Below are 25,045 nucleotides of genomic sequence, written 5' to 3'. Positions count from 1 at the left end.
ATTTCAACTGAGAACCAGAGACCCAGAAGCATGTCAACTGAGAACCAGCGATCCAGAAGCATGTCAACTGAGAACCAGCAATCCAGAAGCATGTCAACTGAGAACCAGCGAGCCAGAAGCATTTCAACTGAGAACCAGAGATCCAGAAGCATGTCAACTGAAAACCAGCGAGCCAGAAGCATTTCAACTGAGAACTTCTTTACCCTCGTGTAGAAGAACCACATGTCATGTTTGCTATAAGATGTAAACTGCATAGTAAAAACCTGTCTAGTGAATACAACATATAGGAACTGATTCTGTTAACTACAACCACTTTAAATCAAGATTTGACCTCTCCAAAAAACACTCTACATGCAAATGATCTAGGTTAGTCCATCTGGACTCTGTTAGAGTTACTAGTCAGTGCCCCATTTAAAATACCGTACTATAAAAAAGCAATACCGCAAAAATATACAGAGCCTAAAATTACACAGGGCAAGAAAACTGCATACAGAACAGCAGAGCAGTAAACAGCAAGGGTCTTAGTGAAAAACAAAGGACTTCAACTCAATTTTAAAAGTGAACCACAACGTGAAATTTTAATGTAGTATAAAAAAAACAAGGTTTCACAGTGATTTGAGAGTCAATTTCACACATTATTTGGTTAAACTGTGGTCTAAGAAGTGTTCTTTGTATTTTTTCATACATTAAAATTGTTATTAGTATACAGATAATGATAACACTGTCAGATGCGTTCGCATCCCCCATTTCAGAACAGCATATGTTGATTAGCTGGATTTGTAGCTCCCTGACCAAACGTCTAGAAGCTGGTTTGTAGTGTATAACAGCACAAGATAACTCCATTTGGGATTGATGGATAAACTGGTTAAAAACACCAATGAATCAGTCAAAATGTGCAGTTATGTTAAAATCGATAGGCAGCGATAAATGAGTGGAAAGACCCACAGCAATGATAAGTGTGCTAAACAAGATTATTAAAAGCCTTTGTGGAGAGTCTTCATCTTGCTTTCTGTACCATGGTGAGGAAACCACTGGCTTTCTTTCATGCATCTATAGATTTTCTTTGGAAAAAGATGGGACGACATGCAGAAACAAAATGCAGGACATTTTTGAAACCCTTAAAGATTCCAAGATTCCAACCATAAAAATAAAAAGTCATACTCTTTCACAGCTATCCACTCCAGGCTGTTTGTAACAGGTGTAACGGCATTGATGTGCACAGTGGTTTTAAATAAAGGCTCCAGTGTCAGAAACAGACCCTTATTCCTGATCTAGCCATCCACACAAATCCATCCAGGTTACAGGGGAACAAGATCTCGAGAAATTGTCATTGTGTGGGATCCTGAAAATTCCAGGAAAGTAGTCTTCAATCCCAGATTTTTGGATAGGGTTCCAGAAGTATCTGTTTCCCCTGCTTTAAGGAAAGACAGACAGTTTCATTAGTACAGTTCTGCACTGAAAGAAAATTCAAACAAACACACTATCTGCAGTCTGTTTCAAATGATTATTTTTATATAGAAAAACATAGTTCTGTATCCCTGTCCTTTCATGTATGGTGACCTCTATAGGGAAGGATAAAAAAACAACTCTTCTGGTTTTTATATGCAGACATATGGAAGACACAAATGCATGATGACCTCATATGAGGATGACATTGCTCCATATAAAGCAATGGAAAAAATGTCAAAGAAAAACGGTGTCCAAAACTACTATTTTTCAGCTATTTTCACTATTTCTTGCATGAAAGGGTTGCAACTTTCTCTGTTCACTTGTATACAGATCTAGGAAAGATAACTCCACTCAAACATGTAGATGGATCCAGAAGCATAGGAAAGATAACACATATACTCATGTACTAAAATAGTTTGGACACAGAAACTATTTTATTAGTTTCACCAAGTTAGTCTTTATGTAAAGTAGTGCGGATGTGTTATTTGAGAACTGAAACTCAAAGTTTGACAAGACAAGCATTTTGGGGAATGCTTTCATCCCATGTGATGTGTGAGAGATCTTGTATAAATCTATTTCGGTAAAACTATGAATGCTGGCTTCACAGATCCTGATTATGAGCAATCTTGGATGACCTAGTGTCAGGTGATGTCGCCTGTGAAAAGTCAACATGCATTTTTATGAAACCCCCTGGTTGAAACTTGCATTCCAATTGGCTAATGCAGGGTCACAAGACCAAAATGAGTTTGTGCCGTTCCAGTTGAACGGTCAATAGCGACACCATCCCACAATAAACAAAGAAACAAAACTGCAGACCAGCCACGGCATAATTCTGAATAAGAGTTTAATAAATCTAATAAAACAGATACTGACTCCAGTGTTCACTGTATTCCTTACAGTGGAAAACTGTTCCTGTTGGGCTGAAAACCACTACAAGCCTCAACTCCAGTCACTATCGGTGTACTGCTAGTACCTACATCAGTGTGTGAGGTGCACTGCAAATGCCTGTGTTGTGCACAGACCCAGCCCAATTCCTCGTCTGACAAGTCAGACAGGCACCAGTGACACAATCATTTAGCAGACTTGCAGAGGCTAGGAGGTGAACTATGCATCACAACTGCTGCTGCAGAGTCACTTACAAAGGGACCTCGTTTGTTTTACGTCTCATCTGAAGGATGAAGCACAAGGAGGTTCAGTGACTTGCTCAGGGTCACACACAGTGAATCAGTGTCGGAGCTGGGATTGAATCAGGAACCTCGTGGTAAAGCCCCTTTATTTAACCACTGGACCACCAAGCCTATGTGAGAAAAATCCTGTTCTGAGGAAACTCAGCCAAAGGGAGGGACACTACAAGATCAAGAGGGGTTTAGCATGTTGGCACAGTCTTGGTCATTTTAGTAAGCTATCTGCATATGCCTGCATAAAGACTACATATCCCATCATTCCTCGCTGTTACTATCAGGGTAAAGGTATGCTGGGATCTGTAGTTTTTTTTTGTATTCTCTTGGTGTTTGTTCAGGTTGCTGCTGGCATAGTCCCGACCCTTTTACTAATACTTCTTCTAAACAAGGTAGTTCCAATAATAACCAGGCTGGGTGCAGGTTTCATTTCAAACATCATGGTAGGATTTGTAGCAATACGAAAATGAACTTATTTAAAAACTTTTTGACTGACATGTTGAAGACATTGAGAAAGACAAAGTAGGATTTATTATGTAAAACAAATCTTTCTGGTCACTTGACTTGAACCACTAGACCTGCACAAGCCATGTGACAGTTGTGTGCAACTATTCAGTATTGACTCCACAAGGGCATAAATGTGGGTGCAAACTGCCTGATCCTAATTGGACCCCATTCTGGGGTGGTGTTTCCTCTGCATATGGTTGATGATGACACATAAAACCACCTGCACCAAATACTCACCTCAAAATACAGCATCGCTTATGCGAGCTCCACCCTCTTCCTTCTCCTCGCTCTCCAACTCCCTCTCCGTCTCTCCCTCGCTGCTGTCCAGCACTGTCCCCTCCTTGTCTTCTCTCTCCCCTGGCTGTCCCTCAATCTCTCCTTCGGCTTTAGCCATCAGACTCTGTTTCACACTGACCGAGATCACCAGGGCCTGCAGCACACCGTAGACAAGCGCAAACTGGGGCAGATAGGCCTGGACCAGCCACAGCAGCAAGCCCATTCCAGAGACGGACACAAGAAACAGCGCCATCCCATGGATCCAGAGCTTCAGCGCGCCCTTGAGGCCAAACACATCCAGGCAGACTCGAACAACCGGGGAGCTGACGTACAGGAAGCCGACGACAAACAGATCGAAGAGATGCCGCAGGAAGTTGAAGGAGATGTCGTAATGTTCCGGGAGGATTACGTGGTCCCATTTGGGGGTCTTTTTAAAAAGGGCAGGGGGTGTAGTGTCCGGGGATCCGGAGGGGGCCATGGAATACACACTTCCTGAAAAGTCTGCCTCTTTCAAGGGAATGGGGGTAATGTTTTTTACAGGCTCCAGCTGCTCTGGGTTCCTCCAGTACCAGCGTATCAGTGGCAGTGCCTGCCACCACCTCTGGGGGGAGCTCTTGTTGATCACAGCTCCTTTGACAGGACCCAGCTCCTCTATCTTCAGAAGCATCTTTCTCTCCCCCTCCTTTGCTTTTTCTCGTTCCACCCTCTCTAACTCTCTCTCTTTCGCTAGCTCTAGTTCCTTCACCCCTTTTCTGCTGCCCCATGGTCGATAGTACAACACAGGCTTGACCCAGCCCCAAGCTCGCCCCACTAAAGACATCCTGCCCAAATTTCTTTAAAGAGTTTGATTTGGTTATTATTTAATGTATAACTGCTGGGTTCGTAAAATGGTCTCAATAGAATACCTTTTCTTAATTGTTCAAACTAACCTGCATTATCCATGCATGTAAGCCAATTTAAAAGTATTAACTTATAATTTAAAATCACAGATTCAAAAATCCGTTGATTACTTGAATTTTCTATTTGCAATACGTGTAATTGAGTGGGTCCTCTATAAATATGTGCTACAAATGAAATCTTAATTTAAGGTTGTTTAAATAGTCTATTATGTATTACAAACAAACAAAACCGTATCTAAACGTGTAATATACTGATTTTTTTTTGCGGTAATACGTCAATGTTTGTAGAGGACGATGTGGCTTTTTTTTGTCTTAGTATGGAATTTGGTTTGTTTATCTTATCAACCGTCTGTCGATTGCTTCAGTCCCCTTACCCCTTGGCAAGCAGCTGTAAAAACGCAAGCTCTCTTACCGATTGCTTATTTATTCATGAGTTCAGCTTTGCTCTCGCCCTACCTCAAAACACACAGCTGTCGACTGTGTTGCAAACTTTCTATTTCAGAGTTTTTTGTTAATTTGTTATTAAACTAATCGATTTCTCTGTCAATTTCCAATCGTTCTCAAATCGCTTTTCTTTTCGCTTCTGAAAACTCGGTACTGTGGAAATGGTTTAAGCCCTCTCTCTAGTTTTCTAGTCGCTCTAATTAAAAGGATGACCTTTCGCCTATATGCTCACAAACCACACCCAGGGCGATGTTTCACCTTTTTCGTAGTCTGGCCGAATTCCAAGTTTTGCTTCATAAATTTCAAGTCAAGCGGCTTTTGTTAGGACCACAAAGGCCTTGTGTGAATATAACCAGCTCTCAACGTTGTTAGTACCTGTGTGTTAATATTATCCGGAAGCTGTTTTTCTGTTTTTTTTTCTTTCTCAACAACGTTTTTGTTTATCAAAAAGGTACACAAAGCCGGCTCTGTGTGGAAATGCACCTTCACCTTGTATCTCTGCCCCCTCTCTCTCTCACAAGCTTACAGTAACTGTAAAATTTGAATATATTGAAATCATTTTGGTCAAAAACGTCATAGCATAATTTTGAATAGATAACTTATTACATTAAAACATAAGCAAAAAACTTTAAATATTTTGCCACGTCCCCCATTTCCCTTGTATATTAATACGCCTTGGATCTACACTTAAAAAAATCTTCCTGTCGTTCACTCAGAGTTCAGCGGGCACCGAGAAAAGTCGTTTACTAATTTTTACCTTCCTTTACTTTGTCAATAGTACTCTGTAGTCTGGCATTTTCTTTTACTTTTAAAATAATTGTCTTCCTGCTGTATTGGAAAGCGGAGGGCTCTTCCAGTATCCACAGTTTATTTTCTCTCTTTTTTTTGTATTTATTTTGTATAAAGCAGATATGTTGCTCTTTTCCCCCAAAAATGTCCTTTTTGGTCTCGGAACCTTATTGTCCAAAAACAAATAGGAAAATGTCACCAAACAAAGTTGAACATGATGAAGCGTAATGAGAATCCAACTCCGTTTAACGAGACAAAAAGGAAACACGCTGGTGAGGTTTAAAAAGTTGAAATAATATTTTAGAAGTCGTCTTAACTTCCAGGTGTGGTATGTCAAACTTCTTTCACTTTTTTTAAAATAGGAAAACGTACTTTTCAGCGTTGTCTCTGTAAATCCGTTTTTTTACAGCACAAAAACAAATGCTAATAAAAAAGTATAGTTAGTTTTTTTTTGTTGTTCTCTGTTTGGTTCTTTTGTATCAAGAAACGCGGGTTAGTCACAGTAGCTTCTGTTGCGTAGATATATTGTTTCTAATGGAAATCGTGCTTCCATCGTTATAGTCGGGCTTACCACGTCCGTCTTGTCTTGTCTTGTTGGGATGACTTTCCCTTCCTCTCCCACTCTGCTTCGTCCAGTCAGACCGACCTTCCTTCAGTTCTTCCTCCCAAGTTTTTTTTTTTCCTATCTTCAGTACAGCTGCCAGCTTGTGAAAGGCAGGCCCGGAGACAACTGGGTGAAAACTACGGCAGCGCAAAAGGATCAGAATTATTTAACAAGGGACGCGCCCTGCACCGTGTTCTTGCAAACGATTTATTTTTGGCGCACATTATGAGATATAATAAAGCACATCAAAAGGCTGTCAACCACGATTTGATTTCTTGCCATAGAACTAAATTTGCCTAGCAAACCCTATGAACGATACAGCCGGTAAGTAGCCTGTCCCTACGTGCAGCGACGCCTCTCGAGCTAACCATTAGCGTATGGTTCTTATGATTTAACCTTTAATTAACCCGTTCAAGGACAGTCGGAGGCTAGAAGCACATGCAGCCAAAATGCAAATCATTTGAGGTTCTGCTTTAATCATGACAGACAGACCAAAGTTGTGTTAATCTCTGCTCAGAATTCATCTGGCATTATCTGAGCATGTAAAATCCTTCTGAAGTCACGTGATGTAGTAATTCTGCTCCATACTACTGCTGAAGACCAAAGGGGGTTGAAAGCAGCGTCTGCTTTCTGACGATCTATTTCAAAGTATATGAAATACCATGCAAGTAAAGATCCACATTTTTCATCTAAAGGTATCACCTTTAACTCAAACAAATCCTTTAAATTTAGTACTGAAAAGACATACTTCACAGGAAGATTACCTGTCTCCCTCTGAACTAAGGTTTTGACTGACCCCACGTGGCTTGATTTCAAACTGCAAGTTACCTCTCAGTCCAAATCTACCAACCCATTTAAGGAAAGCAGTCCTCCCAGTAGAAATGCAACTGCTGCAGCCCATGCATGATATAAACACAGCAAAGAACCACACATACTCTATGTGGAGATGGGCTTGGTTACTCCGATTAGGAGATTTGACACAACTCGCGAATAATTGTTCATAAACACTAAATTACCCAAACGTCCTATAACACTAATGGTAAACTCCACAGTAGAAGGATGAATGCATTAGTCTTAATGGTTCATTCTTCTCATTAATTATGTTGTAAATATAAAAAGTCAACCAAGCTTTTAAATTACTGGTCATAAAAGAAGTCCAGATTTGTTTAAGACCATCCAAGTCACTAATGGAGTATCCTATTGCATACTGTAGGCCCACATTTGACTAGTCAGGAGCAATGTCTTTGCACACTGCCCGCCTTCATGTATAAAGGGAGTAAAGCATGAATAATATTTAAAATATATTGCCAAAAATACATTTTCTAAGTGGGTCTTCAGGGGTGTTTTTTTTGTGGTTATTAATCTGTTGAAACCAAAAATCAGATGCGGTTCGTGTTTAAACATGCCAAATTAAAGTTGGGAGTCACGTAAAAGTTTTGGTTTAGATGAACAGAAACACACTTGAAACTGTGTACATTAGTTTAACTTTATTAAAACAGGATCCATTAAACAGCTGGAACATGAGGATATCTGCCATCTGCACTGCATCAAGCTCCGTCAGTCAGCACCTGTGAACACAATACAGTACATCAACACAGAGGCGACATGTTTTTGAAATCTCAGCTGTTTTGGTGTACACTCTACCCTTGTGCCTGCACACAGTAGTGTTAGAGGTCCCTCAAACTGACCAATGTTCATCAAAATGCCATAGGTCAATTTGGGCTACATGTAGCTTGGGTCAGGATAATTCAATAGCTTCTCTGTCTTTCAACAGTGTAACATGGGATCTCAGATCACAGGCGAGGTTTGATCAGTGGACTTGAATCTTGAGTCTCATTACAAATTAAACATGAAGCTTTAAAAAGAGCTCAGCCCAGGAGTGTCTCAGTGCGCTGCGAGAGTAACTTCACAGAGTAATCAGTGAACCAGAAAGCATTTTCATCATCAACACTCCTCAGCACCACTCAAAACAGAAATTCACTGCACCAGCAATCTTGGCTCCAATTGGTGCAAATTCAAAAAAAAAGTCAACTGCTTACTTCATTGGAGCCTCAAGGGGGCCAGACTCACACACTGTTCTACAGACATGTCTTGTTATTGCATAAGAAACATCCTTGAACTGGAGGTGGATAACACGGAATTTAAATGTGGGCACTTTCGAAGAGTACAGCAAACAGGTTTTGTACCGTTATAAAACTCACCTCAAAAGCCAACACATTCCCCACCAGATCAGCACAGGTCACGATTTCTATCCTGCAAGAGAAACTAGGAGTGAGTTTGCTGATGGAACAGCCAGGCTTCTTCACCTCCCCCCCCCCCCACCCCACCATCTATAGTTAAAGCCAGCTGTGTGTTGTTCAGTGCACTGTGAAAGAGCTTCATGTTGTATTCAGATACTCTAGTCTGTTAGCAATCATCATGAACACACTCCAGCCCTATGTATAAGCTCACAGCATCCATTACACACCCACACTGAACTCACCATATACACTGCCTCCCAAGAGCCACCTGCACCAGCCTCAACCATCAGAGTGTGCCTATAGGATAGAAAGAGGGTCAGAAACTTGTACACAGATGCAGTGGAATCACTTCTCTATTGTGATCACTACCAGGATTGGTTAATGAAACAAACCATCTTTAGGGAGCTTTGCAACTTTTAAAAATGACTTTAGTTCCTATTGGTTTAAATCATCAAGGACGGAAATAAGACTCAAATAAGCAGTTTGATCCATTCCTGGTTTTACTATTTTTTTGTACACACCTGAGCTGGTTACCTATACTGTGGCTAATAAAGCATGCATTAAAAACGGCTATGCAAAAAGAGTCTTAGTTCTATCATCGATTCAATAAGCATCACAGTGCATTCAGTGGTCCTAATAGGCTACTCTATAGGGTATCTACCATATAACTTTTTGGACCATGCTAAAACCAGTATGGGGCATGTATTCAGAAGCTATAAAATCACATTTATCCATCTGTCACGAGCCATTAGGAATCTACAAGTAGCTACTTTGGGATTTATCATGCATTTATAACCAAGAACACTTAACAGCAAAACGTGCCTTGGAAACAACCAAATAGGAATGTTATTCTGGAGCAGCTCGGTGCACAGCGAGTCAGTGAAGTCAGAGACTCTAGTCTGAAAGACTTCATCATGGACATTCCAGACAACAGGAAGATTTCAAACTTAAAAACAGAAGACAGACTACTACTGGCATGGAAGCAAGACTCCCATTGCATAGCAGTTTGATCCGTTCCTGCTTTTACTAATTTTTCATAAGACACCTGAGCTTATTACCTCTACACTGTGGCTAATGAAGCTTGTAGTAAAACCTGGAATGGGTTGAACCCCTAAGTAGCAAGGCTCTTATTTACATCTTTATACTATAAAAACCAGACAGACTTCTGGTTGAAATAATGTACAAGATTCAACTCACTTGAGAGAAATCCCCTTCACAAAACAGGAAGGTACGCGGCATCCACAAACCTTTAGGAGAGAAAAGAAACTGCATGTCAGCAACACAGATCACCTGGTTCTGAGGCTTCATAACCTTCTACTAAAGGTCAAGCCCAGGTTCAAATCACATTTTGAAAGGCTGTTCTCTGAAGACATACATTGCAAGCATGCTGAATTCTGAAGAGGAACACAAGCAAGCCCATTGGATAGGCAAGTGCAATTTGGTTTTATAGGTCAGTCAAGCACTGGACCATATACAAGTCATTACAATAGTCAGTTGAATGATAGTTCTCAATTAAAAAAAACACCCTCTTCTGCATTAACTTGCAGTGTGTTTCAGTGCACTGTGAAAGAGCATCATGTTGTATTCAGAAACTCTAGTCTGTTAGCAATCATCATGAACACACTCCAGTTGATACAGCAAAAAATTCACACTTGGGTTTGCATTGCCAGATTGAGTGCTGGCCAGTCCAACACTCTATAAAATGTCTTAGAATAGGTCTCAAAAGGATCTAGGTCATGCAGCTACAAGGAAGGAACAATTTAAAACAGATTTTAAAAGAATGTATCAAATATTAGTTGCGGGTGCAGGACTAGAGAGTTTCTAATCCTGAACACAAAAAGGGGCAAACATTTCAAGGAGTTTGTCCAAATTACAGCCAGTAGTTGCTTACCTGAAACTAATTTTCAGTAGAAGGAATCCAGAGGACGGATCTGCCTAAAATTGAAGCAGAGAAAGTTAGTTAACAGGACACTAAGCAGGAAATCTTAGGGGTTTAAACTGCAAGAGTGTGTTGCTCAGTGCACTGTGAAATAGCATCACATTGAATTCAGAAACTCTAGTCCGTTAGCAAATCATCATGAACACACTCCAGCAGATAACATGCATTTACATTTTATATAGAGAACACTACCCAGTAAGCAGACGTCTGCCAAATAAACATTTGTTTTAGTGAACATACATCATTCTACAATCTTACAGTGCAAAAACCCATTTGTTAAACTTACCCAAAAATTATCTCATCTGTCCACACATTGCCCATTTTGATGAAGCAGGATTCGCCCATCTACAGGAATGAAAGTGAATTAGTTTGCAGGCCCTAAACACAACCACATGGCAGCCAGGCAGCAAGTCTGTATTTCCTGCCTGGAGTGTGTTTCTTCAGTGCACTGTGAAAGAGCATCACGTTGTATTCAGAAACTCTAGTCTGTTAGCAATCATCATGAACACACTCCAGCAGATTCAGAATCATTTAGAAACAAGTCTGTCAACACAGCCTGCCTGGTTTAAAATGTTCCTCCATACATCCCCAGATCATTTATGGTAAACAAGGATCCACAACGGAATAGGCAGTTCTTAACCAGACCTAGTCTGCCCCCTACCATTCAAATAGACAGACGAACATGAATGGGTAGGTTGGTGCATAATTCACCAAAATGAGCCACCTTGATCCCCAGATTAGAAACCTGTCTCATTGAAAAGTGAAAGGCTATTCTAGCGATTTAGACACAGCTTCACAAAGCAGTTTGTCAGCAACTAAAACCATCTTCTCACTGCTCGTTCCACAAAATATTGCTTTTGTAGATATTCCACTCAGGAGTTAAAAGACCACCTCAATTCTGTATCTTGTAATATAATTGAACTGGGATTCACAGACTGCTACATAGTTCTTCGTGAAACTGAACCCAAGACTAGTCTAGTGAATTAACCCACGATCACCCACAGATTGGAAGGCAAGAGGCCATTACATTACTTAATGGACAGGCAATAAATGAAATTAACAAGAAACTCCTCCCTGCGCCACTAGCAATAAGCCTCACCTGAAATGGATGCCATCTCCAGCACTCGCCCACTTCCCTTTGCAAGAGTAAAAGGCAGCATTGATTTCCAGCTAAAGGAAAGAAAAGGGGAATTAGAAGGTCCTCCTCTCATAGTACTGTGTGTACCACTAGAAGTGTCTCTACCCGTCCTACAGACAGTATTAGAGGTGCCCTCCAACCGACTGATATTCATCAAAATGCTCAGGGTCACTTTGGGCTGGATGGGGTAGAGGGCAAGCCAATTACAGCTTCTGTAGCCTTTAACTGTGTAACACGTGATCTCGGGTAACAAGCGAGGTTTGATCGGTGGATTTGACTTAAGCCACATCGCAAACTAAACATGAAATTGTCTTTTGCGTTAAAGAGCTCAGCCCAGGAGTGTTTCAGTGCGCTGCGAGAGTAACTTCACAGTGGAATCAGTGAACCAGAAAGCATTTTCATCATCAACACTCCTCAGCATGCCCAACAAGAGGCCGAGGAAATTACCCCAGGGCCTAATCAATACTGAGCATTTCGAAATGTATCTCTAGCAGACAAGAGAAACAGCATGCAGGTTTAGCTATCAATTTAGGTTACCTACCCCACTCACAAAAAAAGAGCGCCACTTCTCTGACCCATAAATGTACACATATTTCAATGCTGACCTGCAGGTGGCGTTAGAACACACTGCCGTCAGACTTCTCATTCATTCATTTGACCCAATATAAGCAAAAGTGTAGTAAGTACCTGGTTTAAAACAACGCGCCCACGCCTATCAGTTATTTTACCCTCAAAGTGAAATCAGTTTATTTAATGATGGAAATGCTAAACGCCTTTGTTACTTAAATAGCGCTATTTTCAACTTTACTAACAAATAACTGTAATAGTCATACTCCGCCATCTTGTCCTGTGTCATAATGCTGTAAGCCTCCTAAACTTTGAATGCATGGGGCAGGGCCTTCGTTTTCGGTGATACACGTTTTATGCGAACGGTATATACACCTTTTTTTCTAAACAATAATACGTTAATTATAATAAGATTCCAATATCATTAACACGCAAATTTAAAAAAATATTTAAGTCTACTAAAACGTTTCAGGCGTATTCAAGAAAATAAAAACACGCTATAAATATATCAAATATACTTCTACTGCATGAAAACGTACATTTTGCCTAATTTCTAAAATATTCTCTTTAAGCAATCATTCAAGAAAGACGCAAAACAGGAACATTTCGTGCTTACACGCATGCACAGTCCACGCATGCTCTTACCTCTCTTTACACACAGTGCCGAGCGAGAAAGACCCACTAGCGTGTCGACCGTGGTATTTATAGCGGGCCTGTCTGCACACTCTGTCATGAAAGGTACTCGGGAGATTGCCTGATTAAAATACCAAGCTGTAAACTGCATTGCCAGAACCATTTATCTAACGCTCTCTCAACTAGACACCAATATTAAACTGGTCTATTGCAGCGCGAACACAAGGACATAATACATGAAGATTAAGTAATCGACACAACGGCAAGCGCTCAATATTACGTAATGCGAACAGCAATCACGTGTTTAATTAATGCAACTAAGTCTAATATATTAGGTACGTCTACTGTCTTGCTTCTCTTGACTAAAACCTGCGCCAGGGAAAAGACCGCGAGGTGGAGTCTGCACTACACCCACGAAAGAAGGGTCATTTACACAAAGTGCTACTTATGTTTACATTTATTTATTTATTTATTTATTTTTGTCCAGAGAACTGCGTCCACCCTCGAGAGGTCGAGGTGACCTGGCTGAGAGACGGGCAGGGTCCCCTGGAGGAGGGGGTGTGGAGTGGGGAGGTGCTGCCCAACATGGACAGGACCTACCAGGTTAGAAAGACCCTGACAGTGAGCCCTGAGGAGCAGGAGAGACACAGATACACCTGCCAGGTGGACCACGCCAGCCTGGGGGAGAAGATAGAGAAGGAGTGGGGTAAGAGACAGCGCCTGATTGCTTTAGATTAAACAGATAGTCTCTGTTATGTGTGTGTTGTATCATTATTGATGGTTTGTTCTTCTTAGATTATTACTTGCCATGCTTACTAATTATTCCAGCAAAAAATGTGAATTCTGAAAATACTGCTGAAAGCTGGACAGACAGGAAAGAAATGAAATTTTACGAACATGAAGACGATATGAAGTAACCCTTTAAATGCCTGCTTTGTGTTTACAGTGCCAGAGACTGGACTGCACCCGGGGCTCATTGCTGGAGTTGTCGTGGGTGTGTTGGGTCTGATTGCAGTGATCGCTGGACTTGTCATCTGGAAGAAGAGACAAGCAGGTGAGTTTGAGAGGGGCAAGCCTTCCCTAGTCCTTTATTTCTGTAATTTACATAGAAAGAACAAATTGACAGCTTATAACACTGGAATTTCAGGATATAACTGATAAAAAAGTTTTTTAGTCCTTGTTCAAAATGTGGACCCTTAAGCTCTTATCATGTCTAGGGATGGAAATAAGACTCCTATTGCATAGCAGTTTCACTCATTCCAGGTTTTAATACGAGCGTGATTAGTCCAGTGTATAGGTAACAAGCTCAGGTGTGTCAGTTTAAACTGGCTCTTTGAACACCCTTCACTGGGTCAGTTAATAAAGTACTGGATCCAAATAACTCTTTAGTGTCAAAGATAGTGTGTGTGGCATTTTCTTGAAAAGGACTTTGAAAAAAGGTGACATATTGGGTGCTAAAATCATAAAGATCTTAAATTAAAAAATAACATTCAATCCACAGCAGTTGTAGTGCAGTAGAGTATTAAAAATGAGACAGAATTGAACTTGAATCCTGTGTCTTGCTGTTCACTTCCAGGTGCCAACCAGCCTGACTACACACCAGCTCACAGTGAGTACTATAGAGATGTGTTAACTGCACTGCTTTAAATAGGATATCCGGAAGGTATGGCTTTCAGACAACACACATCTCCTTGAGATTATTCCCACAGCTATGTTTGCTTGAAAATAAAATGTATATAGGTGAAACAGCAACAGTAATCAGAAATGATGCACAGTATAAATAAGATTGCTGATCAAGAAGGCTGATCTTTAGGTGCAATTTTGAGCAATAAACTGGAGCAATGTTAGTACATGGTGCAAACACAACAATTACACTAAATCTTACCCAATATGTTTTGCCTCATTTCATCGGGCTCACATTTTTCTATGTGTAAAACGCACACATTATGGTAAACGTGAATTAGATTTGCTTGATGTTCATGTATTTGAAGCTGTTAGTGCAGAAAACGCAGATAGTTCAATGCCGGTCAGCTTTGAGAGGCTGCATGACAGAGTGTAGTCAACATTGAAGAGACGTCAGTCATGGAAATGTAGTGATTGGTACTCAAAGGTGAGCCGATGTGTAAAGCTGCTGGGAGTTTGAGTTCTTTTAAAGAATATGAATGGCAAACTTGACTGTTTCACATATCTAAGTCAAGGTAGTCCCTGATTAGTGCTACTCAGGGTCTGAAACTAGCCAGTAGAATGTTTTTATTTTTAAAGTTTTTAAAGGTCCCTGACTCCCACACAGGACGGCTAAGCCGTTTACCTATCAACACACACTTTTACAAACCATTTACCTTACACAGCCAAACTCTTCCTATCCCAGCTCCCTGGTGATCTCCCCTTCATGGAGCTGGAAGCTCTCTTTTATAGTTTGTGGGTGTTCGCAATCAACACCAATTACCTCGTTTGGGAACAGCCACATTCTCGCATGTTTTTGGCAGGGAGAGGAATTAACCCCGTCCCTGTCAACCACCATCAAAAACACACAACACCCAGACTATTTACCTACAGAACCTTTGCTCTGTTACACTATAAAAAAAATGCCCTGGAAAAAATAAAAATAAAAGTTTTTCCTACAAGAAAGACTCCCAGAAGTTCTTCAAGAGGAAATTCAGCACAATAAAGAGTGCAAAAGTCATTCACACATTATTTGTTAACAAATGCTATAGAAAAGGCTGGAATTGATTAGTAAGCCCAGTGTACTCTGAGCTGCATTTGTTCTGTGTTGTCTTTACTGTGTTTAAATCTATTAAAGGTCCTTCCCTGCCTGATGTCTGATTCTGTTTTCTCTTTATAGGAAAGGATCAGAGTGAGGTGTCATCCAACTCATCCAACAGCTCCTAAGGTACAGATCCCTCTTCATTCCTCTGTCATGCGTAGAATACAATCACTCTGCGAGGTTTTCAATCTGTTCATCCATATCTGTGTTGTTTCAGGAGTTGCTGTGATGCTGAATGCAAAGGAAGTGAAAACACTCTCTTTTTTGGTTGTATTGTTCATTATAATTCCTTGATCTTAACAAACGTATTCAATTGGAACTAATCAAATGCAAATTTGCATAAAAGTATAATTAACTTAATGTTCCTACACATTGAGCACTTTAAATGTATGTGTGTGCGATTTTATTGTATTGATTTTAAACCCGACACCTCCTTATGTCGGACAAACACGTCCGGTTTAGCGAGGGGCTACTGTATGATTATGAAAAGCTTTTGAATAGAAACACATTTTTTATTTGGGGGTGAAAGTGGGGACCCCACTGATGGGATTAAACTGCCTTTCATTGTTTATTCGAAAAAATGTGGTGCGATGCTAGAGATCTCACTAAATTCTATACTGCGGATCTCTTCATTAACATATTTTCTCTTAACACATACGACAAAATGTTTACTTTGCGAATTGTCGCAACGAAAATGTAAATTACAGTATGTTTGCGCTGTGGAGTAGTGGTTGGGGCTCTGGACTCTTGACCGGAGGGTTGTGGATTCAATCCCCGGTGGGGGACACTGCTGTTGTACCCTTGAGCAAGGTACTTTACCTAGATTGCTCCAGTAAAAAAAAAAAAAAAAACTGTATAAATGGGAAATTGTATGTAAAAAATTATGTGATATCTGTGTAATGTATAATGTAATATCTTGTAACAATTGTAAGTTGCCCTGGATAAGGGTGTCTGCTAAGAAATAAATAATAATAATCTACCCGAGTGTCTTCTTAATAAGCATCTTCCAGCCCTAGAATTCACTCCATAGCACAAGAACCGCTAGGTTTCAAAGTGTGGCAATTGTGTTATTTTAAAAGGCATTGGTATTATTGTTTATTTTTCACTATCTGTGGCAGTGATCAAAATAAATAAAACACATTGAGATCAGAGTTTGTTTTCAGTGTATTTTTTGTTTCACATAATTAACAGCATTTTAAAATTCATTGCTCATTTTCCATTCAGACAAAATGTAGTATCAACCTTGGTATGTTTTTCTAAGAGGTGTTTAGAAAATATGTAATGGACTATGAACTGCTATGACCATCACATTCTATACAAACCACTTGTTTTAGTAATTTGGCTTCCCTGTAAGGGGATCTTGTATGAGTTTACAAATCCACCGGCTAATATCTCAAACTATTTTAGCTGCAACTTGATATTTCCTGCAGAATGTCCCTTTTATATTGTTGTTGATGTATAGCTTCTATTTTCACTTTGACACGTTAATTCATCCTACCACTGCTACACTGTAGTTTATCCATAACTATATGGTACATTTAGAAATATTAAAGGAAACCAATGACAAACATTTTGACTGCACATTTCTTTTCAATGTTTTCAAGCTGGCAGGCCATGCAGTTTCTCTTTAGTTTGTGCACAGATGTTAGGACCCCCGTCCCTGCTTTACACTCACTTTGCTGAATCTGTGTTTTGGAAGCATCAGCTTAAAGTGAAAACAAAATCTGAAAAACTGAAGTGTTAACTGAAAAATAAGGTAAGGGGAAACAGAAGGGGGGATTTAAATAATTCTCACATGGTTCAGCTTACTCCCGAGTTTCTTTTAAAAACAGACCCTAAAACCAAATTGTTTTCTCATAAACTAGAAATAGTTTTAAAGCCTATATTGATTAATTATGTTTTTCAGGTAACATGCTACTTATTTATTTATTCATAGTAATGTGGTTGACTCCAGAAGAGCCAGACTGGGCATGTAAGATTGGAGGTCTTCATGAAAATGTGAGTTACTTGCATAAACTATGCATGCGTGATTGGTGTTTTTTTTTATCAGAATACTTTCATTTTTACAAACCTGAGAAATTGAATTCTGCTCACGACTGCTGACTACGCTCCCCATTGGCTGAGACCCATTTCAATAGCCAATCACGTTATTCTCCACTGAAAAAGCTTCTGTAAAGGAGTGTTTTCAGTTTGGTAACTAAAGGTGCAAAAATGCATACAACATATCACAGTATACCATTTCAAAGAGTGACAGAACTAGTTTTCATGCAAGTATCTGGATTAGGTTTATTACTGGTTTGGTTTCTGAGGAGCAGAGATGGCTGTATCGCTGCTGGTAATGCAATATCAGACATTAGCTGTACTACTAGTATTGCTTGTCTTGAATACGTCTGCTTCTGCCAGTAGTTTTGCAGGTTTATAATTTCTTCACTAAGTACACCGTAATTAAATCTTCTGAAGCAGTCAGTAATTTGTGTAGTAGGTGTTAACTAATATGCCTCTGTAAGAAGCCCTGGCAAATTATCAATTTAAAGACATCATCTCTGGTTGTAAATAGAAAAAGCATATTGAACACTGAACTTCAGATTAAAATCCTTGCAATAAAAATAAAACTGCACCTGGATTGTGCCAGTGTGCTGAAACCATCCCCGCTAGGGGCATGCAAAAAAATCTGGGGTGCCTTATGGTAGAACCGCCCCTGCAATGGCACGGTGTACAGTATGTGTGTGCATTAGCATTTTCCATATGCATACTGTGGGTGTATGCACTTTGTCATGGCACTGATAGCTCGAATTTTGAATTTGTATGCCACCAACATACTTGTTGATATAGGGACATGAAATGGTATTTTAATTATAGGTCATACATTGCAAATAAAAAAGAAACATCATTGACAAAAAACTTTTTTTAGTCAGTGCCCCAAACCTAGCAAATAAACAAACGTCCTTATCAATCAATCTTTATTGCTTATATATCGCCTTTTCATGATAAAAAAAAAATTACCTTGCAATTATACAAATGGCATTATGCTTTAATATACTGTAATACATTACACCAACTTATATTTTTTTATAAACATTTGAAAAGTATTTTTTATCAAAACAGAAATCTGAAGCCTACATCATTTTAAAATAAACCGAAACACCAAAATAAAAAAAGTAATTAAGCATTTACATTTAAAACAATTCAAGCTTCATAAAGTACTGCAGACCATTTCGGATTTACAGTAATATGATAGCTGACTTGGTTCCCCCTTTCCAATGCAGTTTTAGGGTTACAACATCACCTTGATTGTACAATAACTCTGGAGATCATATCAATCTGATTACCATTCTATACAGTTCATGTCAACCACAATGTAGGTCAAACCCTTGAGGTAGAAAATAATGAAGAACATGTTTAAATGCTACAGCTAACCACTGCTCCTCTGTTTCAATAATAACTACAATCCCTTCAGACAAATAACTACAAATAATAACTACAAACACCCAGCCCAGTGTAGATACAGACACTCCACAGTAAATAAACTTACATTAAACTATGTGAACAATTTTCAAAAGTCGATTTGATTCAGGTGAAGTAAAATAACAATGTGATGTACAGAAAGAAATTAGGATTGCATTTGATTAAATGTGAATTTCTAGGTAAAACTGTCTACATGACATGTGAACAGGGCCCCATGTTGTTAGTGGAGTTGTAATGCGTTTGTTGCAGTTGCAATGCGTTTGCAATGTGATGTTATTATGAAGTAGTGCACTGCAGTAGTGATGGGCAGCCTCTTGTAAAAGCTGAAGCTCAGCTGTGTTGTGTCACTTTCTCTGCAGGCAGCATCTCAGCAACTCCTGAAACACAGCAGATATGGGACATGGAGACTGTAGTTAGTCAAGCACAGTACTGAGTGGGTTGAGAGTAAACCAGATAATCAGCCTCACTTGTTCTAACTTCTTGTCGTTAGCTAGAATACCATTCAGACGAGGTCATTACTGCATTCATAATCAAACTCGACACAGCAAATTATAGGAGTTAATTCAGAACTGATTGTGTATTGTTGTGCAGTATTTACAGACAGTGCTGGGGATCAGATTAGTTGGTCAGTGACAATGAATGAAGATGGATCGTTACCTTAAGAATTGCTGGAGGAGCTGGAAGATGCATCACTCTGTTCAGTTGCTGAAACATCAGGAAGGAATGGACCATTATAAGAAAAAAAACACAACTTTAACATACAATTGAAAAAGGTGCCATGGTTTTAAACATGACACCTCAAATCCATTGTGCAATGTGGTATAACTAACAATCGTAAAAATGTATGCCGGTCTAGAGCACATTTAGAATTTCTGATTAGTCTTTCCATATTTCTTCAATTTTAAACATATTAAATACTCACTCTGAGCTGCTGTGTAGTCCGTGGTCTTGGCACCTGGCAGTGAATAAAACAGGATTAATATTCTATTCTGTGCTAACATAGCCTTCTGTGCTAACATCACTCACTGTTCATCTTTTTGGGGATATTAAAATAAATGTCTATAATTTATTCTCTTAAAGTACAGAGAGAGATATTATAAACGTGACATTAATAAAGCAGCTCCTAGCCCTGTCTCCCAGTGCACTCACCTGCTTGTCTCTTCTTCCAGATGAGAGCTCCAGCGATCATCATCACAGTGATCAGGAGCAGTACAGACACCACAACCCCACAGATAATCCCAGTGTGTGAACCAGTCCCTGGAACAGCAAACACAAAGCAGCTCAGAATCCATGAAGACAAATCTGTGCCTCTGCAGCACTGAGCTGTGCACCTGTTAGTAAATGAGCATTTCATCTTACAGACAGTGCTAACCAAGGTTTTAAACCAATCTACTGTCATTGGCAATATTAGATATTTCAGTTCTTTATATTTTATTACATTTGGTATATGCAGAGATCTCAAAGACAATGCCACATGTGAAGTAGCAGAAACTTCATGGTACTTCATGTGATGTTGTTCATACTGGTCTATCCTCAATCAAACCATATGACTTACAGCAAAGGTACTGAGATCCAGCAGTTTATCTAGAGTGTCACATTTGAAATAGCTGCATACCCTGAACACTTACCAATTTCTTTGTGGGGATAGGGTACTTGTTGCCCATTTTACCCCAATTAGACAGCTTGCTCACCAATATAATCTGAATAATCTGAATATAATCATCCCCATGCAGATTATTTTAATGAGCCAACCATCTCACAGGGGCATTAAAATCACTGGGGGTGCAGCATTTACTGGCTCACCACAAAGCGGATCTGTACATAGAAGCCACTGCAATATGTATCAGCTCTCCCTCTCTCTGTCTTACCCCACTCCTTCTCTATCTTCTCCTCCAGGCTGGCGTGGTCCACCTGGCAGGTGTATCTGTGTCTCTCCTGCTCCTCAGGGCTCACTGTCAGGGTCTTTCTAACCTGGTAGGTCCCGTCCATGTTGGGCAGCACCTCCCCACTCCACACCCCCTCCTCCAGGGGACCCTGCCCGTCTCTCAGCCAGGTCACCTCGACCTCTCGAGGGTAGAACCCTGTCACGTGACAGGTGACCTCTGACCCTGCAGGTTGAACAGCTTTCTTCTCCAATAGCCTCACTTTGGGTCGGACTGCCAATGAAGAACATGGATTTGTTAGGTAACCTTCTGCGAAAAGTCACGTCATACAGTACATATGACATGACATATAAAGTGTTGTTAGGACTGTCCTGCCTCTAAATAATAACGTCCTATTCAACAAACCAGTCATGGTTAAGCATTACATATTGATTAAAGAGGATGAGTGGACAGGTGTGGGCCAGGATCTTGCCTTTCGGCCTGAAAAGAGCCTCCTCCTATGAGACCCCTGACAGCTCTCACAGATCAATCAAGGCAGGTTGACGGGACCCATCAAACACGAAAAGGAGATGCAAAAAAGGGCAGAAAGAAACCTTCCAACAGAAGGAAAGTGGGAAGTCAAAGCTTTACAACAATTGTGGGTCGCCCCACCTCTAGAATATCGCCAAGCTTTCAATAGTCAGTTTTCTGTAATGTGGCTCACAGTGAGATTGTTACCTCTCCTCTTGAGTGTGTTTCTCCCCTTCTCCAGGTATTTCTTCAGCCAGTAGACACACTCCTCTTTATAACTGCTGAGTATGTAAGCTTTACTGGCTTGCAATATCTGCTTAAAGAAGACTGCCTGCTGCATGGTGGCAATCCAGGTCTCCCTCTCCAAATCTAAACTAAGGAATTCCTCCCCGTCGTACGCATCCCGATAAAATATCCGTGAGGTCCCGTCATCATCCAGCTCGCAGCCAGCCACCCTCTGGAACGTGTGAACTCCTGGAGTGTAAAACATCAAGGATAATCTCCAAAAACACAATGGATATGCGCTATAAAACACAATGGATATGTGCTATAAAACACAATGGATAAGCTCTACTAGGATGTGTGTTTGTGGTTCTCTGGCAAAGGCTTTGAAATATTGTTACCAGTGTATTTCAGTCAGCAATAGGGATAGCGTGTGTCTCTATACTCACCTCCCGAATGGTTAAATTTATTCATCACAGTTCCCAGCCTCTCTGTTAAGAAATTCTGTTCATGGAAAGCACGTGAAGTATGTGCCTCCCACTCTTCATGACTAGCAGCCTTCTCTGTCCAGTCCTGGTGGGATTTCAGCTTCATGATATTGCTGTCGAAACTCACAAGTTGCACATCGTTCACCATCTCTACTATAACAAAGTCTGGAAGCCATGTATCTCCAGAGATCTTAGTGAAACTGTATGTCAGGGTGTTTGTTCCTGAAAGAGGACGGAAACAACAATAAACTGTTGAACGCTTAAAGCTGTATCAATATAATCTCAAGTCTGTTGATGGTTTCTTTTACAGTCAAGAAGAGTTTCATGCACACAAACCAGATACAGCCTACAGAAAACGTTCTTTAAACAACTCATTAAATCAGTGGAGGTGGAGGGCGGACCACCTCGAGTCGTTAGACCACCCCCCGAAGTGGCCCGGATTGGGGTCTGTGATGTGGAATATGGGCTGTGACTCTCCTCCCCCATCCCATCCTTTTTTTTTTACGTTAGGGTAAAGGTAGAGATAAATGCAATAGGTGGACAAAAAAAAAACCCTTAAGCCCCCAGCAGCTGTAGAATCATATTATTGTAATCACACTGACAACACGTTTCATATTATTATTATTATTATTATTATTATTATTATTATTATTATTATTATTATTATGTAATTAATTTATCAAGGTTACAAGGTAAGATTAATATTTAAATACAGTGTAGTTTACAGTAAGTGCAAACAATATTACTAAAATACAATAGGATGCAGCAAGTTAGGATTACAACAAGTTATATCTACAAAAACATTGTAGTAGTGCAATAGTGCAAGGATAGTGCATCAGGAGGGGTTGATCTACAAGTGCAGGCTAAACAGGTTTTACCCCAATTTGGGTGTTAAACGCATTTTCTCTACAAGCCAACAGTTCTCCACTAGCCAAAAGTGAATGAGTTTACCTGCGCAGGGAAGAAAAAAACAAATACTGCTGGGGAAGGGCTACAATAATATAAATATGACTTTATTATTATTATTATTATTATTTATTTCTTAGCAGACGCCCTTATCCAGGGCGACTTACAATTGTTACAAGATAGCACATTATTTTTACATACAATTACCCATTAATACAGTTGGGTTTTTACTGGAGCAGTCTAGGTAAAGTACCTTGCTCAAGGGTACAGCAGCAGTGTCCCCCACCTGGGATCAAACCTACAAAGAGTCCAGAGCCCTAACCACTACTCCACACTAACAGCAAAAAAAAACAACACCAAAAACTAGATTTGTTTCCAGAGAAAGAAAGTGGTATCATAATATGAAACTGAAAATATAGCTCGCTTTTGTGTTCTGGGAATAGTAGTTTATCTGGAACATGCTGAAAGGTGTTTCCAAACAACAGAAATGCAAAAACTACAACTCCCATCATCCACGCATTTCAACAATATGCAATTCGCATTTAACTTGCTGTCAAGGGGTTTTCCATGCAATCGAGCAGTGACAGTTTATTTTTTGTCACCATCCGATTGATGCAATTTCCATTATTCAATAATTAACTCAATAATCGTGCATAGAAACGCTACAGCATTGCTTCAGCAGGGGGTGGGAAGGTGTGAGAGGCTCCACCAATTAAAACCAGGGATCAGACTATGTCATCTGCTAGTACTGTTTAAAAGCAGATGAGTATACAACAGAAGCATGCCGCCTCTGAGTAAAAAAAAAAAAAAAATCTCTGGGCTCCTCCAATTAATACCTGTTCTCAAATCATGTGATCTGCTACTGCTAGTACTGTGCTTAATAGCAGATAGGAGTTTATAACGGAGACTTGCCTCCTCAGAGGAAAAATAAAACCTCTCTGTGTTCCAGGAATGTAAGGGACCACTGGCACCAGGGAAGGGAATGCAGAGGCTGCCATCGCAGCGCTAAAAATTTTTTTACAGCAGTAAGACCGGCCAGCCAAATCCACTTTTGTTGTAGTGACAGATCACGTGAAAAGTCATCGTTTAGCAGCACGACCAAAGGAGAACAAGGAATGACTTTCCTGAGTATCGTGGATAAAGTCGAGCAAACCCGATCCCAAAATACAGCCACATCCGGACATTCCCAAAACATGTGAAAAAAAGGGCCCATGGCTCCCTGGGGACAAAGTGCACACAACAGGGTATCATTTGGAATCTTCTCCGAGGATTTTATTCTATGAATAAAATTAAAATGGATCAGCTGGTGATTAGGGTTTTCAGAAGCACAGCATAGATTATCCCAGACAGTATCCCAGCAAATGTCTGCATTTGCAGAAGGTAGGTCCCTATTCCAAATAGCATCAATCACCAATGGGTTATACAAGGCTCTTAAGTGAGTATAGAGTGTAGACAGCAGCCCTTTTGTTTTACCCCCTGTGCAAAGTATAATATGAAAGCTTTGTCCCCCAGGGAACTCCAATTAGAATAAATGGAATTAGATAAGTCATGTATTAAACAATCAAGAGATCTTTGGAATAGAATGATCTTTTAGCACATATGTATAGGCTACCTTCGTTACCATGTTTTCAGATGTTTTGTAATAAATAATAATGTGCATTGTGGAATAAAACACCGACCTCTGAGCCTGCTGCTTTACTTACTGTGTTGGAAAAGTAGGCCTAATAGCAGAAAGGAAAGTAATCTCTCTCTCCCCCATCTATCAGAAATCTGGCAACCCTGCTCCTGCGGTACGCACGGCAGGTGCAATTGATCAGCAGCTCCTGAGACAAACACGCAAAGAACTCTGAAGGTCTGCGCGGGCCTCAGTTTTAAACCTGACCAAGCACATCTTTCTTAAAACTGCGACGCGTGAGATTATCTGAATACTAAATATGTGACGTCATAGTTAATATAAACTGCCCACAACCCTAATAAACAACGACTGCCATCAAACGTGATTGACAGTATATGAAAACACACACAACCAATACATAAATAAACAAACTAGTGAGGTAGCTTTCATTTAAATCAGGTTGCCTTTAAAGCGGTCCACATGTGAAACATACTTAATTTATACATAGCCTACAACATAATGAAAATGT

General features: G+C 40.1%; 3 protein-coding genes across 5 annotated transcripts; 1 reads left to right on the top strand and 2 right to left on the bottom strand.

The window, feature by feature from the left end:
* Positions 1-550: 550 nt before the first annotated feature.
* Positions 551-12,778, bottom strand: LOC131706935 (uncharacterized protein C6orf47 homolog). Of its 3 annotated transcripts, XR_009310882.1 has the most exons (9): positions 12,676-12,778; positions 11,425-11,495; positions 10,612-10,670; positions 10,278-10,321; positions 9,584-9,633; positions 8,629-8,683; positions 8,348-8,399; positions 7,608-7,714; positions 551-1,414 (listed from the first exon to the last, which is right to left on the bottom strand). XR_009310882.1 is itself a non-coding variant. In XM_059008885.1 (2 exons), exon 1 carries the CDS (start codon positions 4,228-4,230, stop codon positions 3,373-3,375), a length of 858 nt encoding a protein of 285 aa, XP_058864868.1. In that variant the 5' UTR covers positions 4,231-7,560; the 3' UTR covers positions 551-1,411; position 3,372. The 3 variants fall into 3 exon arrangements, 2 of the variants coding, with proteins under 2 accessions (XP_058864868.1, XP_058864867.1); XM_059008885.1 differs by lacking the exons at positions 7,608-7,714; positions 8,348-8,399; positions 8,629-8,683; ... (3 more) ...; positions 11,425-11,495; positions 12,676-12,778 and adding an exon at positions 3,372-7,560 and having other exon boundaries at positions 551-1,411; XM_059008884.1 differs by lacking the exons at positions 7,608-7,714; positions 8,348-8,399; positions 8,629-8,683; ... (3 more) ...; positions 11,425-11,495; positions 12,676-12,778 and adding an exon at positions 3,372-7,559.
* Positions 12,779-12,931: 153 nt separating this feature from the next.
* LOC131706936 (BOLA class I histocompatibility antigen, alpha chain BL3-7-like) lies at positions 12,932-16,566 on the top strand. The gene is made up of 6 exons (XM_059008886.1): positions 12,932-12,998; positions 13,151-13,369; positions 13,610-13,717; positions 14,240-14,272; positions 15,506-15,553; positions 15,645-16,566. The coding sequence occupies exons 1-5, from the start codon at positions 12,947-12,949 to the stop codon at positions 15,550-15,552; spliced, it is 459 nt and encodes a 152-aa protein (XP_058864869.1). The 5' UTR covers positions 12,932-12,946; the 3' UTR covers position 15,553; positions 15,645-16,566.
* Positions 16,567-18,791: 2,225 nt separating this feature from the next.
* Positions 18,792-22,222, bottom strand: LOC131707136 (major histocompatibility complex class I-related gene protein-like). Its single transcript, XM_059009357.1, has 7 exons — positions 21,957-22,222; positions 21,493-21,759; positions 20,761-21,048; positions 20,042-20,149; positions 19,815-19,847; positions 19,550-19,597; positions 18,792-19,269 (listed from the first exon to the last, which is right to left on the bottom strand). Exons 1-6 carry the CDS (start codon positions 22,141-22,143, stop codon positions 19,551-19,553), a joined length of 930 nt encoding a protein of 309 aa, XP_058865340.1. The 5' UTR covers positions 22,144-22,222; the 3' UTR covers positions 18,792-19,269; position 19,550.
* Between the last annotated feature and the right edge of the window lie 2,823 nt (positions 22,223-25,045).

The sequence above is a fragment of the Acipenser ruthenus genome, chromosome 38 (genome assembly GCF_902713425.1).
Source record: "Acipenser ruthenus chromosome 38, fAciRut3.2 maternal haplotype, whole genome shotgun sequence".
NCBI classification, from domain to species: Eukaryota; Metazoa; Chordata; class Actinopteri; order Acipenseriformes; family Acipenseridae; genus Acipenser; species Acipenser ruthenus.
Note: the sequence above shows the minus strand (reverse complement) of the source record. Positions and strands in the feature narration are given on the sequence as shown.

What these genes read in the sequence shown, in the direction of transcription:
- LOC131706935 (XM_059008885.1), bottom strand. Translation starts at nt 4,230, where the DNA reads ATGTCTTTAGTGGGGCGAGCTTGGGGCTGGGTCAAGCCTGTGTTGTAC.
- LOC131706936 (XM_059008886.1), top strand. Translation starts at nt 12,947, where the DNA reads ATGCGAACAGCAATCACGTGTTTAATTAATGCAACTAAGTCTAATATA. An exon ending in GAAGATAGAGAAGGAGTGGG is followed by an intron (nt 13,370 to 13,609) that starts GTAAGAGACAGC and finishes TTGTGTTTACAG; the next exon opens with TGCCAGAGACTGGACTGCAC. An exon ending in CTGGAAGAAGAGACAAGCAG is followed by an intron (nt 13,718 to 14,239) that starts GTGAGTTTGAGA and finishes GTTCACTTCCAG; the next exon opens with GTGCCAACCAGCCTGACTAC.
- LOC131707136 (XM_059009357.1), bottom strand. Translation starts at nt 22,143, where the DNA reads ATGGTGAACGATGTGCAACTTGTGAGTTTCGACAGCAATATCATGAAG. An exon ending in TAAATTTAACCATTCGGGAG is followed by an intron (nt 21,760 to 21,956) that starts GTGAGTATAGAG and finishes TTTACACTCCAG; the next exon opens with GAGTTCACACGTTCCAGAGG. An exon ending in CTGGAAGAAGAGACAAGCAG is followed by an intron (nt 19,848 to 20,041) that starts GTGAGTGCACTG and finishes ATTCACTGCCAG; the next exon opens with GTGCCAAGACCACGGACTAC.